At 43.8% G+C, this 17,249-nt stretch overlaps 1 protein-coding gene across 1 annotated transcript in view; it reads right to left on the bottom strand.

The window, feature by feature from the left end:
- Positions 1 to 17,249, bottom strand: part of LOC117350292 (vigilin-like) — a 70,444-nt gene that overhangs the window by 39,361 nt on the left and 13,834 nt on the right. The window contains exons 2-10 of the mRNA XM_033924527.1: positions 15,267 to 15,346; positions 9,018 to 9,130; positions 8,758 to 8,909; positions 4,343 to 4,558; positions 3,785 to 3,991; positions 3,463 to 3,678; positions 2,966 to 3,172; positions 2,707 to 2,814; positions 2,350 to 2,454 (exon numbers count right to left, since the gene is read on the bottom strand). Coding sequence (XP_033780418.1) covers positions 2,350 to 2,454; positions 2,707 to 2,814; positions 2,966 to 3,172; positions 3,463 to 3,678; positions 3,785 to 3,991; positions 4,343 to 4,558; positions 8,758 to 8,909; positions 9,018 to 9,093 — 1,287 coding nt within the window. The 5' untranslated portion in view covers positions 9,094 to 9,130; positions 15,267 to 15,346. The remainder of the gene's footprint in view (positions 1 to 2,349; positions 2,455 to 2,706; positions 2,815 to 2,965; positions 3,173 to 3,462; positions 3,679 to 3,784; positions 3,992 to 4,342; positions 4,559 to 8,757; positions 8,910 to 9,017; positions 9,131 to 15,266; positions 15,347 to 17,249) is intronic.

Below are 17,249 nucleotides of genomic sequence, written 5' to 3'. Positions count from 1 at the left end.
CTGAGAGCCGTGGACTTGGCCAAAGCCTACAACAGATCATATTTGGCATCCGAGAGATAAGAAGTGCCGAGCTCAATCTTTGCCAGGTACTGAGCTACCAAGGACCAGTCCTCAGACTTTCTGTCAAGGACCCACTTGGACCACCAGAAACAAGCCTGGGTTACCACAAATCACCACCTGGACCATCAAGGCAGCTATGTCAAATCTTTGCTTAAGAAGAGACTCCAACTTCCGATCCTGAGAGTCCTGCAAGGCCGAACCGCCTTCAACTGGCACCGTATGTTTATGCACAATAGCCAAGACCACCGCATCAACCACAAGAGACTTAAAGGTATTCTTATTCCTATCAGGAATGGGATAAAGCCGAACCATGCGAAAAGGTGCATCCGGCGTCTTCCACTGCGCGTGTACTACATCCCGAATATGGTGATGCATAGGAAAAGAATGGGAGGCCGTCCAGATCCCCTGAAGCAGGGGGTTCACCACATGCTGGGGGTCTTTCACAACCTCCTCAGAGCGAAAAAACTGATGAAACCTGAAGAATAGTCTCCTGCAGTTCTTCCCGGTGAAAATGCGCAGCACCAACACATCCTTGCCAGCTGGCGTCTCTGAAAACACATGTCTGCCTCATCCGTTCCCCCGAGAGGACTTTGGGGACCGTCCCCCTGAGAGGACCTTGGGGATCCAACAAAGGGTCCAAATCTTCATTAAAATCCCCCCCCCCTGAAAAATCATAGACCCCCGTGGAAGAAACCCATGCGAGCTCACTACCAAGGCACACGCCGGCTGCATCAACCGCGTGCCTGAACACAATGAGCACTTTTTCTGCTTAAAAGTGCTCATTGCGAAAACTGTATTTGAGAAAAAAACAAACAATGTGCTGGTTAGCAACAACAACTAATTAAGGCTAATTGAAAGCTTCCCTTCAGACTGACACTGCCTCAAGAATTTTTTTTTTTTTAAATAGAACTTTAATTTAAATTGAACAGACCTCACTGGCTCTCAAAGCTATATGCCTTGCCTGAATGCTGGCTTACAGCTGAGACACCTCTAAAGTAAAAAAATTGGGGGAGGTGAGGGAAAAAGTGGGTGGGGGACTCGACCAGATGAATGTGGCACCCCTGAGATCAGATGGACCCCCCCGAAAGGGTCCCCCAAGCTCAATCCAACACCACAAACAGGAACCAGAAGGCCACTAACCAAAATCCAACAGCCCTACACTAAACCAGGGAAAGACTGCACAGGCTTACCACCTCCATCTGCTGGAGACTGAGAACAGACCGATTGTACTAGGGACTGCACAGCCTACTTATATACTTCAACCCAAATTTAGTGTCTCAGTCTCCACCTGCTGATAGAGGTGCGTTATAACCCATCAGTTATGTGCCAGTCTGGAGGGACGATAAATAAGAGGATTGTTAAGTGTCTACCGAGAGGAGGTTCTGCTTTCCAGGGACTCTGAGAACACACAGAATTGCACACTTGGATGTGCTCACTGTAAGGCTGTTCTAGCATCGTAAGGTCCCAATCACACACAAAATGCATATCCATGAGACAAATGGCCCCCTACACAAAAGCTGCTTCTCTACCCACTTAGGACAAGATTTCCCATGCTCAACTGAGCTGATGTCACAGTGCCTCTGACATCACAGTGAGAATAGAGTTTGGGGTGTTTTATTAAATGCAGCAGCAGTCCAGCCAAAGAGCCAAGACACAACAGTACAGAAAGAGGAACCTCAAGACTTGGGAGAACCCAACAGGAGCTGGATTGGTGACCTTAGGACCATCTCTCTTACCTTGAGTGGCTGGGAGTGCCTCTGGATGATATACATTTAGCCGGGCCGAACTAGAGAGGGGCAAATGGAATGGGAGGTGTTCTCGGTAGCAGCTTCAGTGCAGCATTCAGGGCTGCATTTCAGAATTAACTCCCTTTCTCAGTGTCTGAGGCAGTATGGGAGATGGGGGAGGTGAACCCCCCTCATGCACACCTATGATGTCACCCAAAGCTCCATGTCAAGGCTTGAGGTCATACTGTGGGCCAGCTGCTAAAGCCAGGACACACAAACATTTCCAGCACCTTGCATTTCCCAGTCTTCACCCCATCTATTGCAGAAGGGTCTCGGACACTTGCAGTTTTCTAAAGCTGCTCTAAAAAAATTGTACTGGTAGATGTATTTTTCCTCTATCTTCTAAGAAAAGGTGAAAAACCAATGACTTTGTATTTAATCCAAAATACTAACTTTAAGATTTTAACCAAGCAGCAACAGTTTCAGTCAGCAGACTAATTTACAGAATAGGAGCCCTGGCCCAACAAACCAGCAGTAGTTGAGGCCATGCTACAGCACTCACCAGGTCCCTGATGATCTCCTGAATCTGAGTCTGTGCTACCTCCACCTCCTCTGTGGGACCTTCCAGACTGATGCGCTCATCTCCATCTGTGAACTCAATGTGAACCTGTGAAGCCAGGCAAGAAGCTGTCGATCAAAAGTGGTAGCCTAAGTACAAGGGCAAGCAACCTATCCTTTTCAACTTCTGAACTGAAACTAATGAGGCAAAGCGCAGGATTCTGCAGCTCCATTCCAGCAACTTCCAATATCTACATAACACCACAGTGGGGATACTTCTGACTGTACTAGCTGGTGGACATTCAGTTTCTGTCATCAACCTGATAGTAGCAGTAGAATGAGCTCTTCAGTAATTTCTTACCTTGGGCAGTTGCTGAGTAATCCGTCCAATATTTTGTCCTTTCTTTCCAATGATGAAACGATGTAGCCAGGCTGGAGCCGTTACTTCAGCTACCATCACACTCTTTGCCTGAAGGAATTATGGCACAACGATTCATTTTACTGCAGCTGTGTATTCCTTTTTTATAGGCTAGCTATGTTCCCAGTATTCCCATTTTACCCCCTCTCACTACCAGACACCATTAAACGGCCGTACACTCCTCAGTTCTCTGCCACCTCACCTTTGCATAGACCTGAGTCAGAGCTGGGCCCAGTTTGTCAGGTTCTCCCCGCAGTATGATAGTCTCAGAGCTGCTATCCAGAGGGGGCATCTCCACAGAGACTCCTGTTGTGTCAAGAATCTCCTGTAGAGTATTCCCCTTTGGCCCAATAATATACTTGTGCTGGGACTTCTTCACTTCCACCGAGATGGTTGTGGTCTTGCGTTTCTGATGAGAGAAAAGGAGGAAGAAACAAGCTTGTAGAGAAGAAACTGTTTCAGTTTAAAGAGGGGGAGAATAACATTCTATAATTTGCAAAGGTACCAACAAATGATGTACCTAAGTTTCCATTCCCACCAACTTCAGCCTCCCTCCTTTCATTTTTTCCACCACCAATCACCCCCTTACCCCAAACGCATGTTTTTTCCTTGAGTCTGTGGCAACCCGAGCTTGGCCCTAGGCTTCACACCACCCCAACTCCATCCCATTTGGGCAAAATTTCACCCCCATGGCCTGACCTTGTCTTCATAAATCTTGCGAATACGCAGCAGGGCTTGAGCAACAGGTTCTTTCTCTCCTGTAATGATGATCTCATCCTTGCTGACGCTGGGCGGTGGGATGTTAATGCGGGCCCCGCTCTCCTGCATGATCTCTTGCACTACCTTATTGAAGGCTCCTGCAATGAAAGGGTGAAAGGCTTTCTCCAAGCTGATCCGCTCCACAGCACGCTTATCCTATGGGATGGAGGAATAAGTAGAACAGAAGGCTTGAATAAACCTCTCCTTTTAGAATGCATCCAGGTTTACTACCTTCCATTCCCTCAAACAACAGTCTCATTACCTGTTCCGCAGAGATGAGCAAGATTTCATGCCGAGCTTTTTCAATACCTTCCTTAGTGCCAGTGATCTTGATCTGGTTACTGGGGTCCTCAGGCCGAGGGATATTGATCTTCGTGGCAGTTTTCAGTTCCAGCTCTTGTAATTTCTCTCCGTTTTTGCCAATCACAAACCGATGGTGCTCCTTGGGGATGGTGACAGTAGCTGAAGCCTTGGAGGGAAGGTTGGTTACAAAAAAAAAAGGGGGGAGGGGAACAACATAACTCAGTCTTTGACCGCTTTTTAATTCACTAATACATGAATTCTGCCATCCCACCACAAATGGTCAATGCAGTTCTTCAATGATAAAGGTCATTATTTTCTTTAATGACATTCAGTAAATTAGGATAGAACATCTTGCCAATACCTTACTGCTATGTTACAGTATCCCATGTATTTTATTGAATTTTTTAAAAAATACCTGGTGGACAGATCTGATCTGGGAGTCCCAGAGTAGTCACACTTACAAGGAGTACATGAATAAACACATTGTTTACAGCTCCACTCTGATGGAGGAACCCACCTGGGTCTGAAGTCGAGCGACGATTTCCTTCCGAGCTTTCATGACGGAGTCCAGTTTGCCAGTCACCATGATTGAGAGCCCCTGGTCCTTGGCCAGAGAGAGCTCAATATGAGCACCTGTTCTTTGCATGATGTCCAGGCAAACCTTTGCTTCCTCCCCCTCTCCAAACTGGCTGTTGTCCTTGTACCGACGCTCTTCCAGAGGGACGTGAAACACCTGGTCAAGTACAAAACCAAAAACAGTGATTAGCTCTACAGGACACAACCTAGATCTAGCACTTCAAGACCCCCAACCCTTTACCCCCTCCCCTCCAGCTGAGGCTGGAGAAGCTTGGAGAGTTATAATGCAAAGATAAAAATACTAAGTGCTAAAAACCTCCAGATCCATCCCGTTTCCTCTACTCTACCTTCCTACTTCAAAAATGCAAATTCTACCTTTTCTTCAACTTTAACCATTGCTACTGAGGATTTTCTGTGCCCATTTCAGGCTTCATATTCACTCCCTTCTTCCCCACTCCCACCCCCGAGATCTTATGTACTTGTCCAAGATTTTCTCAAATTCCTATATGCAATAGCTTGTCTCTGTCACCTCTGCTGCTGCTTCTTGGACAAGCAAGATCGCTACACCCATTCAAGTAGGCAATGGGATGAGGCTGAGTCTGCTCTGCCAGAGCTCTAAAACTAGAAGTCTGAGCATGCATGGTTGTTCTCACAGTCCACTTTAGCTTTCCCTCTCTAAAGACTAATCATGTCTTGCTCCCATCCCAATATTATAAGAATAAACATTTGTCTACATGAGTAAAATGATTCCAATCTGGATAAAATTGTTATTCAACATGCTGGAAAACAGCCTATTTTAAAACACTGTCCACTGAACTCTGAGGACTTTCTTAAGAGATCAGACTCCACAGGTGACCCTTGAGGGGAGGAATGCTGGCCTAGTGTCTAATCCTCTGTAAGCCTGATTCCAAAAGAGAGGTTGTAGAGCAGGGGTGCCCAACGCGTCGATCGCGATCGACCAGTAGCTCAGGAAGGCAACTCGAGTCGATCGCACTCGTTTTGCCGTCCTGATCTACGGGCCGATCAGCCTTCCTCTCCAGTGTTCTCCCTAGGGCCTTTTAGCTGGGCGGTCCGCCCAGCTGTCATCTGCCGCTGCTGAACATTAAAAAAAACCCCAAAAAAACCGGCTTGGAGATTTCAGCCCCTAGCGAACTTATGCTCCGGGCTCTAACGTGTGCGTGCAGGCTTCTCTTCCCTCTGAAACCGGAAGTTATGCCCGGGGAGGGGGAGAGGGGGGAGAAGGGAAGCCTGCACGCACATGTTGAGAGCCCTGAAGCAAGCGTTCGCTACGGGCTAAGGCGGGAGACATGTTAGTGAAGCATTTCCTCTTCTTGCTGCCGGGTCCTGCCTACTTTCTGTTTCCGCGAAGGCAGGACCCGGCAGCATTTCCCCCAACAGTTCCTCGCGATGCTGGTCGGCCGAAGCAGGGAGAGGTTGGGGCGGCGTCGGCTTTTGGGCGTGTTATTGGCGTCGGCTTTCGGGCCTGTTATTGGTGGCGGTTTGGGTCCTGGTCCCCGATGGCAGTTTGGGTCCCCGATGGCAGTGGCAGTGTCTTGGGGGAGGGCAGGGAGAAAGAAAGAAAGAAAAAGGGCAGGCAGGGAGACAGAAGGAAAGAAGAGAAACAGAAAAAAAGGAAAGGGAGGCAGAGAGAAAGAAAGGGCAGGGGAGAGGAAGGAAAAGTTGGGGGAGGGAATGAGGTGTGGAGGAGAGGAAGCATACAGGCTGAAAGAAGGGAAGAAAGACTGGATGCACAGTTAGAAGAAGAAAGTGCAACCAGAGACTCATGAAATCACCAGACAAGGTAGGAAAAATGATTTTATTTTAAATTTAGTGATCGAAATGTGTCTCAATTTATATCTGCTGTCTATATTTTACACTAAGGTCCCCTTTTACTAAACCGCAATAGAGTTTTTTAGCACAGGGAGCCTATGAGCATCGAGAGCAGCGCTGGGCATTCAGCAAAGCTCCCTGCGCTCTAAAAACTGCTATCGTGGTTTAGTAAAAAGGGAGGGGGGTATATTTGTCTATTTTTGTATGGTTGTTACTGAGGTGATAGTGCATAGAGTCATCTGCTTTGACCTCTTTGAAAAACCCTGGAATAGGAATGATAATTAACATTTTCTAAGCGTACAGTGTGCGTTGTGTTTTTTTTAAATTTTATTGTTGGTAGATCATTTTGACTTGGTCATTTTAAAAGTAGCTCGCAAGCCCAAAAAGTGTGGGCACCCCTGTTGTAGAGGATCAGCACTAAAGAGAGTTTCTGGCAGGCCGACCTCTAGTCCCCTACTGTCTGCCTCTGGAACAGGGCATTACTTTGGTAGGATTTTTGTGCCCTTTCTTTTTTTTTTCTTCCAGGTGTAAGTTCTGCACCACAGTATGGCTGGGAAACATTGTATCACCAAAGTTGCTGATCAGGTTACTAGGGAGGGAGGGAGGAAGGAAGGAAGGAGAGAGAGAGAGGTAGAGAAAGACCTGGAAGAAAGGAGAACAAATGCTGGACATGAGGGAGAAGGGAGTTGTAAGCAAAAGAAAGACAGAGAGAGAGGCCTGGACCAAAGGGAAAAGACAGGAGGCAGATGCTGGACTATGGGAGGTGCAGACAGAAGAGACAGAGGGGGATATACCCTGAGGAAGAACAGAGAGATGGAAGGTCATAACAGAGGAGGGAGAGAGCGGGAGACCTGGAACAAAGGTGGTGGTAGGTACATAGGAGAACTGACATTGGATCTGAGGAGGGTAAGCAGAGGGAAAAGAGATAAGAGACCTGGATCCAAAGGAGATGGGGCTGGATTGTGAAAGAAATGTTGGATGCACAGTCAGAAGGAGTCCAACCAGAAACTAAATAAATCACCAGACAACAAAGGTAGGAAAATGTATTTTCTTTTCAATTTAGTGATCAAAATGTGTCAGTTTTGAGAATTTATATCTGCTGTGTGTATATGAAAAATGAAAGGAAAAAATTGCATTACAATTAGTAAAGGGGACAGGATCTGGGGCAGAGCTTGGGAGGTCTGTGGTTGGGGGTACTTAGCTTGAAGTAATTGAGAAACACTGCTGTAGGCAATCAGCCGCCGCCAGTGCCTCTTCTTCACTCCTGCCCTGTTCCCTGCTGGCACCCACGTCTGGAAGGCCTCTGCGCATGTGTGGATGTCAACATGATAATGTCATACATGCGTGCGATGTCATCACAGCAACATCCGCGTACTTCCGGGTGCCTTGAGCTGTGGCCATTATCTGCGGCCCCTGCTACATTTTCCAACTTCGTTTCGGCCCCGGATCATTTTTGAGTTGTGCAGGCCTGGCCTAAATGCATTTTGCTTCTATGTTGCCACACAAGGATGTCATTACTTATCAGGAATACCCAAAGATTACTCTGAGTACTGACTAGGTTCTGTACACTATTTCCTTCCTATACACTCGGTTTCTTGTCTCTAGGCTGCTTTATGATGCTCACAGTCTGAAAGACTATGTTCAGATGGCTAGAGCAAAGTGTAATAATTATTGCATGCCTGATCCCAGAGTTGCTTCTATGCCCAAGAACTCTGACTAAAGTTGGCCCCTTTCCTAGTCAGAGACTGTAAAGGCTGTGATTTTAATTATTTTTCTTGGCATTCTAAATTAGCAAGTTAGAAATTACCTTTATTATTATTTATTTTTCCAATTCTTTATTCATTTTTTTTTAATCTTACATCAAGTGTACAATAAAACATCAATTGAGTCATACACATCACTTGAAATTCTTTCCTAGTATCATCTACAATATATAAATTAATTCCCTTTCCCACCCACCCTTTCCACAAATATTATAAAACAAACATTTCTCACATATAATAACTTGAAAAAACATTGATTTAACCAATAATATAACTATATATCCCCCCTTTCCTAAAATTATAATTATACTTTTAGTGTAAAAAGGTGTCTAATCATTACAATATGTTATCAATGGCCCCCATATCTTTTTAAAATTATTATAGTTCCCTTTTTGTATGGCAATTATTCTTTCCATTTTGTATATGTGACATAACGAGTTCCACCAGAAAGTGTAATTGAGTCTGGTGTAATCTTTCCAATTTCTGGTGATATTATTGAAATATGTAATGGTGTTCAGCTTTGTTAAGAAGTTTTAGTTATACACGAGAAGAGATTTGTCTGAAAAACTAACCTCAACTACCTCCTATATTTGTTATGGCTATTTTACAAAATGTTATGAACCCAAGATTCACTCAGCTACTTCTCGACAGATACCAATTACTGAATCCAAAGAGATACCGCTACAAATTCGCTTCTAAGCACAATAAACCGCACCTTCCCTACAGTCCAGATCCCTCCTTCTGTCTACTCCTCCTTACTCACTTGGGTGATGACAGAAGATTTGATTGGCCGGATCTTGCTCCACATTCCTACGGGTTCACTGTATTTTTCTCCTGGTGCTCCTTTTTCCGGGAGCGGAGGAAAAGCCTCCAGGTATGTGGGGATGTAGGCTTCATCTTCTGGAACACCAACACCTTGGTAAGGAAAGAATAACAAATCAGTTGCACTGCGCCACTGGCAAAAACGGTGCACTTTATTAACAAACAGCCATTGCCCAAAACTTCCTACCAGCTTGCACTTACCTCGTGTTTCCTCGTCCCTCAAGCCACTGCGATGTTCAGCAAAGCTCTCGGGCGTTAGCAAAGCCACTGAGCTCATGGTTTCAAACCCAGATTTGCGAGTTTCCGGTATTCCACTGAAAGATTTAAAGAGGGCACAAAGTAAACCAATCAAGCAAACCACATCGAGGAAAGAGGCAGCCAGTGCTGAAATGCAGTCAACTCTTCAGTACTCTCACAAAAACTGGATTCTATGTTCTGGGTGAAAAAATAAGTCACTGCTCCTTTTTATCCAAAAATCAAGAAGTTCTTCAGAAAAGTAGGGTCGCTTATCTGTAACAAGTGTTCTCCGTAGACAGCAGGGGAATGCAGCCACACTTGGTGAAGTCCTCTAACCTAAGTGCCGGTGCCCTCCCCTAGATTCAGTACTTTTTTTTTTTCCTTCTGAGCATGTGTGGACTACCTTGCCTCTGGGACTCTGCCTTCCAACTGTCAGTTATGTCACTAGCTTATAGAACTATCAGATAAGAGGGGATAGCAGGCGGAGAACACCTGTTACAGGTAAGCAACTTCACTTTCTCCAAAGACAAGCAGGAGAAATGAAGGCACACTTGCTGAAGAGTCCCAAGCTTAGTACTGAGATGGGTGGAGGAAATAAACTTACAGTGTAAACAAATTTTGGAAGACTTTGTGTCCAACTGCATCTGGTGCTGAAATAAGATCCCAACTAGAGAATGACACGGTGACAAAATTCATCACCGTTCCCATCCCCGCGGATAACCGTGGGAAACCATCTTCATGTCATTCTTTAAAGAGAGAGGAAGAATCAGAGTATAATTGGGCACAACCACTGACCCGCAAGCTTTGCTTTGAAGAATGCTGGTGTAGAAGGACCGAGGTTGAAACAGACACTACAGAATGATAGTCTCTGGTATCCAGAGCAGATATTGTGATGTCATAATGCCTCATTCCACCAGTGCCTAAGAGCCAATCACATCAGTGATGTCACAATGGCTTCATTATCCTTGGCTCACATAAGAATCAGAGTATGAATGGCCACAACCACTGACCCGCAAGCTTTGCTTTGAAGAATGCTGGTGTAGAAGGACCGAGGTTGAAATAGACATTAGAAAATGACATGGGATTATTTCCCGGGGTTATCCGCAGGGACGGGAACGGTGATGAATTTTGTCACCGTGTCATTCTCTAATCCCAACAATAATGTTTAGTGAGAGCATGAACAGAGGACCAAATTGCTGCTCTGCAGACATGCTGAATTGGGATTGATCTTAAATTTGCAATTGATGAAGCTGTAGCACGTACTTGATGTGGTCTAATCTGCACTGGAAGAAATATACGAACACTGGCATAGCAAAAGAAAGAAAGATGCAGGAGCATCCAATGACGATATAGTCCATGTAGAGACTTCATTCATTTCCTTGAGTAGGCGAATTGAGGGAGACAAAAAGTTGATTTGTAGTACGGATAGAAGCAGTGTTGTCTAGGTAAAACATACGTGCTCTCCTACAGTCTAGTGAGTAAAGACTTTATTCTGCTGAAGAAAGATGTAGAGGAGGAAAAACAATAGAGACTGATTGATATGGAAGTCTGTTGCTACTTTTGGAAGAAGCTTTGGAGAAGTGCACAGCAGCACTTTATTAGGAAAAAACTGAAAGTATGGAGAATAAAGGACTAACAATTGCAATTCGCTAACTCTTCGGTTGATGTAAGTTACTAGAAATGCTGTTTTCTAAGTAAGAAAGAGTCATGTAGCAGACTCCAAAGGTTCAAAAACATGTGAGCTTGGTTTCCCATCCAGCAAGGAATGGTACGCAGAAATGGCTGAAAGACTGAGTCGTACAGAATTGGTGTTGAAATCTTGATGCTGATAAGTGGAGCAAGTAGGATAAAATGCGATCAAGCAAGCAACAGAACTGATCTGGAGCTTGTGAGATTGCCCGTATGGAAAAAATGCTTCCACTTTGACCCAGATTATTTTCTTGTAGATGGTCTCCCTGCTGCTCAGAAAACCTGCTTTACTGGTGAAGAGACTGGGCTCTCAGCAGGGACTGAGAGCCCGTTCAATCTCCATGCAATGAGGATGAGACTGCGAAGAGTGTGATGTAACAGGTGACCGTTTTGCTGGGATAGAAGAGACAGATGATCCCTTAACAGAAAAAGGGGAGGGGGAATTAACGGAATCGGTGGGAAACTGTAGAGCAGATTGAGATTCCATGGAACTGAAAAAGCACCTGTAGTGACTGCATGAGAGGTAGGTTGTAGGGAGCAATACTGGGTATACTGAGTATTGATTGCAGAAGTGAAGAGAACTATTGTGGGAGTGCCACATTTTTGAAATTTGTGCGGATTGAGTTTGTGGGAATCTGTAATGATGCTCCACTTTCTTGGAATGTATAAGTAAGAAAGAGTCATGTAGCAGACTCCAAAGGTTCAAAAACATGTGAGCTTGGTTTCCCATCCAGCAAGGAATGGTACGCAGAAATGGCTGAAAGACTGAGTCGTACAGAATTGGTGTTGAAATCTTGATGCTGATAAGTGGAGCAAGTAGGATAAAATGCGATCAAGCAAGCAACAGAACTGATCTGGAGCTTGTGAGATTGCCCGTATGGAAAAAATGCTTCCACTTTGACCCAGATTATTTTCTTGTAGATGGTCTCCCTGCTGCTCAGAAAACCTGCTTTACTGGTGAAGAGACTGGGCTCTCAGCAGGGACTGAGAGCCCGTTCAATCTCCATGCAATGAGGATGAGACTGCGAAGAGTGTGATGTAACAGGTGACCGTTTTGCTGGGATAGAAGAGACAGATGATCCCTTAACAGAAAAAGGGGAGGGGGAATTAACGGAATCGGTGGGAAACTGTAGAGCAGATTGAGATTCCATGGAACTGAAAAAGCACCTGTAGTGACTGCATGAGAGGTAGGTTGTAGGGAGCAATACTGGGTATACTGAGTATTGATTGCAGAAGTGAAGAGAACTATTGTGGGAGTGCCACATTTTTGAAATTTGTGCGGATTGAGTTTGTGGGAATCTGTAATGATGCTCCACTTTCTTGGAATGTATAAGTAAGAAAGAGTCATGTAGCAGACTCCAAAGGTTCAAAAACATGTGAGCTTGGTTTCCCATCCAGCAAGGAATGGTACGCAGAAATGGCTGAAAGACTGAGTCGTACAGAATTGGTGTTGAAATCTTGATGCTGATAAGTGGAGCAAGTAGGATAAAATGCGATCAAGCAAGCAACAGAACTGATCTGGAGCTTGTGAGATTGCCCATATGGAAAAAATGCTTCCACTTTGACCCAGATTATTTTCTTGTAGATGGTCTCCCTGCTGCTCAGAAAACCTGCTTTACTGGTGAAGAGACTGGGCTCTCAGCAGGGACTGAGAGCCCGTTCAATCTCCATGCAGTGAGGATGAGACTGCGAAGAGTGTGATGTAACAGGTGACCGTTTTGCTGGGATAGAAGAGACAGATGATCCCTTAACAGAAAAAGGGGAGGGGGAATTAACAGAATCAGTGGGAAACTGTAGAGCAGATTGAGATTCCATGGAACTGAAAAAGCACCTGAAGTGACTGCATGAGAGGTAGGTTGTAGGGAGCAATACTGGGTATACTGAGTATTGATTGCAGAAGTGAAGAGAACTATTGTGGGAGTGCCACATTTTTGAAATTTGTGTGGATTGAGTTTGTGGGAATCTGTAATGATGCTCCACTTTCTTGGAATGTATACCACTTGCATGTCGGAAGAGAGAGAGAGCAAAGGTCCATAAACAGTAGGCTTCTCTGGACAGGGGTAAGGATCGTGAGCCTGCTTGTTTATGCAGGTAGAATATTACTACCTGGATGTTAGTTTGAATCAATAGTCTGGTGTTAAGAATCCATGGACTGAATGCTCGAAGTGCATAGTAAATTGCTCGAAGTTCCAGAAGATTGAGAACTGATATCTCTGTCTGATCAGTGACATTGAGTCTGAAAGTGAATGAGGTATGCTCTCCAACCCTTGGTTGAAGCATCTGTGGTAATGATGAGCAGAGGAGATGGAGACTGAAAAGGATCTCCTTGTTTGAGGCACAGAGAGTGGACCCTCCAAGAAAGAGAAGCTTTTACCTTGGGTGGCAGCAGAATCAAATTTTACCAATGGCTGAATGCTCAGAGTCCAGTTGAGTTTGAGGTGCCATTGCAGGGGTCGCATGTGGAACCTGGCATAAGGAACTAGATCAAGGTATACAGCCATGTGACCTAAGAGGTATAGAACTCTGTGCTGGAAGAGCAGACGCTTGTCCCATTAGATTCGCAGGGGTGATGATTGCTTGATGACGCTATTCCAGTCGAGAGGGTCTGGCAGAGACCATGTCTAGTTGAGCCCCAATATATGTGAGGCAATTCATCAGTTGGAGGTTCAAGTTGTCAAAATTTATAATGAAAGCTAGCGCTTGTAAATAGTGCAGTGTAAGAAGAAATTGCTCCCTGGTTTGTGCAACAAGGAGCCAGCCGTCCAAGTAAGGAAATACCATTCAATGATATCTTCCGAGTTCGGCTGCTACTGCTAATCACTTTGTGAATACATGTGTTGCCGATGAGAGGCCGAAAGTAGAACATTGTATTGATAATGTTTGTCGAGGAATTGAAATCTCAAAAATCTGCAATGGGAATGATGAATAGGAATATGAAAAAAGAGAAAGAATTGGTAGAAGTGAAATTCTGTGAAATTGTTCCCTCTTGAGGTATGCAATCCGGGGACAAAGGTCAAGAATAGGATGGATATCAAAACTGCTTGGGGATCTCTTTTATGGCAGTGTCAATTGAGGCATATGAAGATGCAAAATGTTGGATGGAGGCGGAAGATACCCTTGAGGATGGTTTGGAAGGAAATTGAGGGAGTATTCCTGAGAAATTATTTTGAGAACACAAGAGTCTGTTGTGATGCTGTCATGCTGGGAAGAAACTGGTTAGCCGCCCCCTACCGGTAGAAGGTCAAAAAGTTGGATTTGGTTCAAGCGGAGGAAGCTGGGTAGTTGATGGCAGTTTACACTTCCTTGAACGTTGCTTGTGAGGAAAGAAGGCGGCTGGGTTCTCACAGAAGCGGTCCTTATAGGAGTAAAGCTCCTCCGAAGATCATACAGTTGAAAAGAATTGATAACCAAATGGCTTGCAATAAATGAAGAATTATTAGATCTGTGATAAGGCAAATACTGATCCATAGGATGAGCGGAGAGCTTATGTATGGCTGTAAAATCCCCCTGTAAGCAGCAACATTCAAACCTCTAGTTTTCCACCAAGCAAACTATCTCCCAGTTAGGGAGCATCGGCCAACCTGTCATGCAGATTCACTTGAAGGTCTGAGGCTTTGAGCCAGGCTGTGTGATGTGCCCCAATGACTACTACAGAAATGTAAAAGTCGTATCCTACGCAGCTTAGGGTTGTAGGATGGAATGCTGGAATGCAGGATTTGTAGTTGATGGGCTGTGAGTTTTGATGTGAGCGTGGACCCTGGTACATCTACCATCCAATGAAAACAAGGAGACAATGATCTTTTCCAGGATGCAAGTAATATTGAGATTTAGAGGTTTTTGTTTTATGAATGGCAGACTGAAACCATAGAAACTGTTGCAACTCATGTCTTGGTGTTTTCTGAACTCTGTAGAGAATGACACGGTGACAAAATTCATCACCGTGATCCAAAGGAAAAATGTATTATGAGGGGTCTCTGAAAAGTTCTTAGCCCAATCAAGAATAGAATGATGTAGAGCTATGAAACCTACAAGATATTCCAAACTTTTCTTGATACTTTTCATTTCAGTGATATGAAATGAAATAAAATGAAATGATATCAAGAAAAGTGTGGAATATCTTTTTAAGTTTCATGGCTCCACATCACTCTCTTTGCAGGTGAGGCTGGACTCATTTAGAGCACTGATCTTTGACCTGAGGGCCGCCGCGTGAGTGGACTGCTGGGCAGGATGAACCGCTGGTCTGACCCAGCAGCGGCAATTCTTATGTTCTTGATTGGGCTGAGAACTTTTAAGCGGCCCCTCATAAGTAGTGTTACATGATGGCTGTATCAGTCTAACTTATAACCTGTGCATATACAAGCTTATAATTCTGACTTTCTTACAACAAATTTGACTTAAGTTTGCCAGATGTGATGAGGATAAAACCAGGCAGGTTATTAGGGACTAACAGGATCAAAATCAAGCCAGTTCCAGACTAAGGTAAATAACCAGAAATAAGATTTACACTTTCTAAAGAATGTTTACCTGCAAAATGGTCAAATGCCAGAAAAGTCCGTCCTGAATGAAGCTACCTGTGGCGCTTCAGTGTGGCAGTGTCTTTGGTCCTGAAGGGTCATAGCAGATGAAGTTCAGGAAGCAAATGAAAGCAAGAGTACAATAAACAAAAATAGTAAATGAAGGCAGAAAAAGACAGTATGAGCCATCTAGCCTGCCCAGTCATACTCACTGTCAGGACAATATTGAACCAACAACCTGGTAGTATTATTACAACATTTTCTTTGCTAAGCTCCCCATCCCCATGAAAGTGATATAAAATGTGAATACTTGTTCCTGATCCATCCTTGCCATTTTCAGGGCCCTATTTCCCAGTTACTGGAGTTACCGTTAAAACCTACTCCAGCCTATTCTGATCTGTCTTGCCATGTACAGGAGACAGACTGTAGAAGTCTGTCCAGCATTGGCTTCACTTCCCACTCCTGGAGTTGTCATTTATCATCTCCAATTTGTATAGACAATACCCCGATCAATATGGTCACTTTGGTTAAAATCTTGGATATATAACTATCATGCGCAAATCGGAGCCATGGTCAGAAACTGCTTCTATAAACCACGAATGATCAGATCTTTAGCTAGCATCCTAGAGCCATCATCTCTAAACATACTGATCCACTCACTTGTGATATCAAAAATTGACTACTGCAACTCTGTATACAAAGGGATATTGCAAAGGGAGATTAAATGTCTTCAATTGATCCAAAATACGGCTATCAAAATCATCACTAATTCCAAGAAATATGATCACATCACCCCACTAGCTTCCCATCCCTCACAGAATAACTTATAAAATTGCTTTGTTAACTTTTTTTTTTATAAATCTTTATTCATTTTTGATTCTTACATCAAGTGAATTATAAATAATAAAACAATTTTCACAAATCACTTGTATTTACAATCAAATATTCTTATAAGATAAAATAAATACCCCCCTTTTTATCAATATTCCCATTTCCATATGATACATATGCCCCATCCCAACCCAAATATAAACTACCCATGTGCTTAAGATATCTGATCATTAGAGTAAATAATCAATGGTCCCCATATTTTTTTAAAATTATGAAAATTCCCTTGTTGTAACGCTATCATCTTTTGCTTTGTTAACTTTCAAAACTCATAAAACTAAGGAACCTGCCTTCACTGACAAACTTCTCATCCCTCATGTTCCCCCCAGGGCTCTCAAATCTACTACCCAACCCTCATTATTCGTGCCCTCGCTAAAGATTATTAGCACTCACCGCACAACAATATTTTCAGTAACGGCCCCCCTCATTTGGAATTCTTTACCCAATCACATTAGAGACGAAAAAACACTTAGACAAATTTAAAGGGGCATTGAACTGTTTCCTCTTTAAAAGATGCCTTTGAGCATTAATGTCTCCCCATCTCATCCAAATTAGTAATCAACCTTCTCCTCTCTTCCTCCTGCATGTTACCTTTTTACTGTAGTTCTGCTCTCTCTCCCTACTGTTTAAAGTCTGTCTCTGTCCAGAATCCATGATAGGTGATTAATCAAATTCTTAAGCACCACTCCTGTGTGTCATAAATGAACCTGTAGCTGTTGATGTGTTAAGTTTTATTTTTATACTATCCTCTTTCTATTTAGGAATCCTTTCTGTTTATCCCATGAATTTTTTTAATTCTATCACTGGTTTTTTTTTGTCTCCACCACCAACATGGGGAAGGCATTTGAGGCATCCACCTCAGATTATGTCTTCTAGTTTTACTGCTTCTCCGTCTCTGGAAAAGATTTGTTTGTAGATTAATACCATTTCATGTGTTGTATATCTCCTTTATCCTTAAGATATAGATATTCCAGTATTCAAGTCTCCTCATATGTCTCTTAATACAATCCTGATATCATTTTCATCACCTTGCTCTGGACTGTTTCTAGTCTTCTTACATCCTTAGCAAGATACAGCCTCAAGAAATGAACACAATATTCCAAGT

This window comes from Geotrypetes seraphini, chromosome 16 (assembly GCF_902459505.1).
Source record: "Geotrypetes seraphini chromosome 16, aGeoSer1.1, whole genome shotgun sequence".
In the NCBI taxonomy this organism is placed as follows: domain Eukaryota; kingdom Metazoa; phylum Chordata; class Amphibia; order Gymnophiona; family Dermophiidae; genus Geotrypetes; species Geotrypetes seraphini.
The sequence above is the reverse complement of the archived record's forward strand: the minus strand, read 5'-3'. Positions and strand labels throughout refer to the sequence as shown.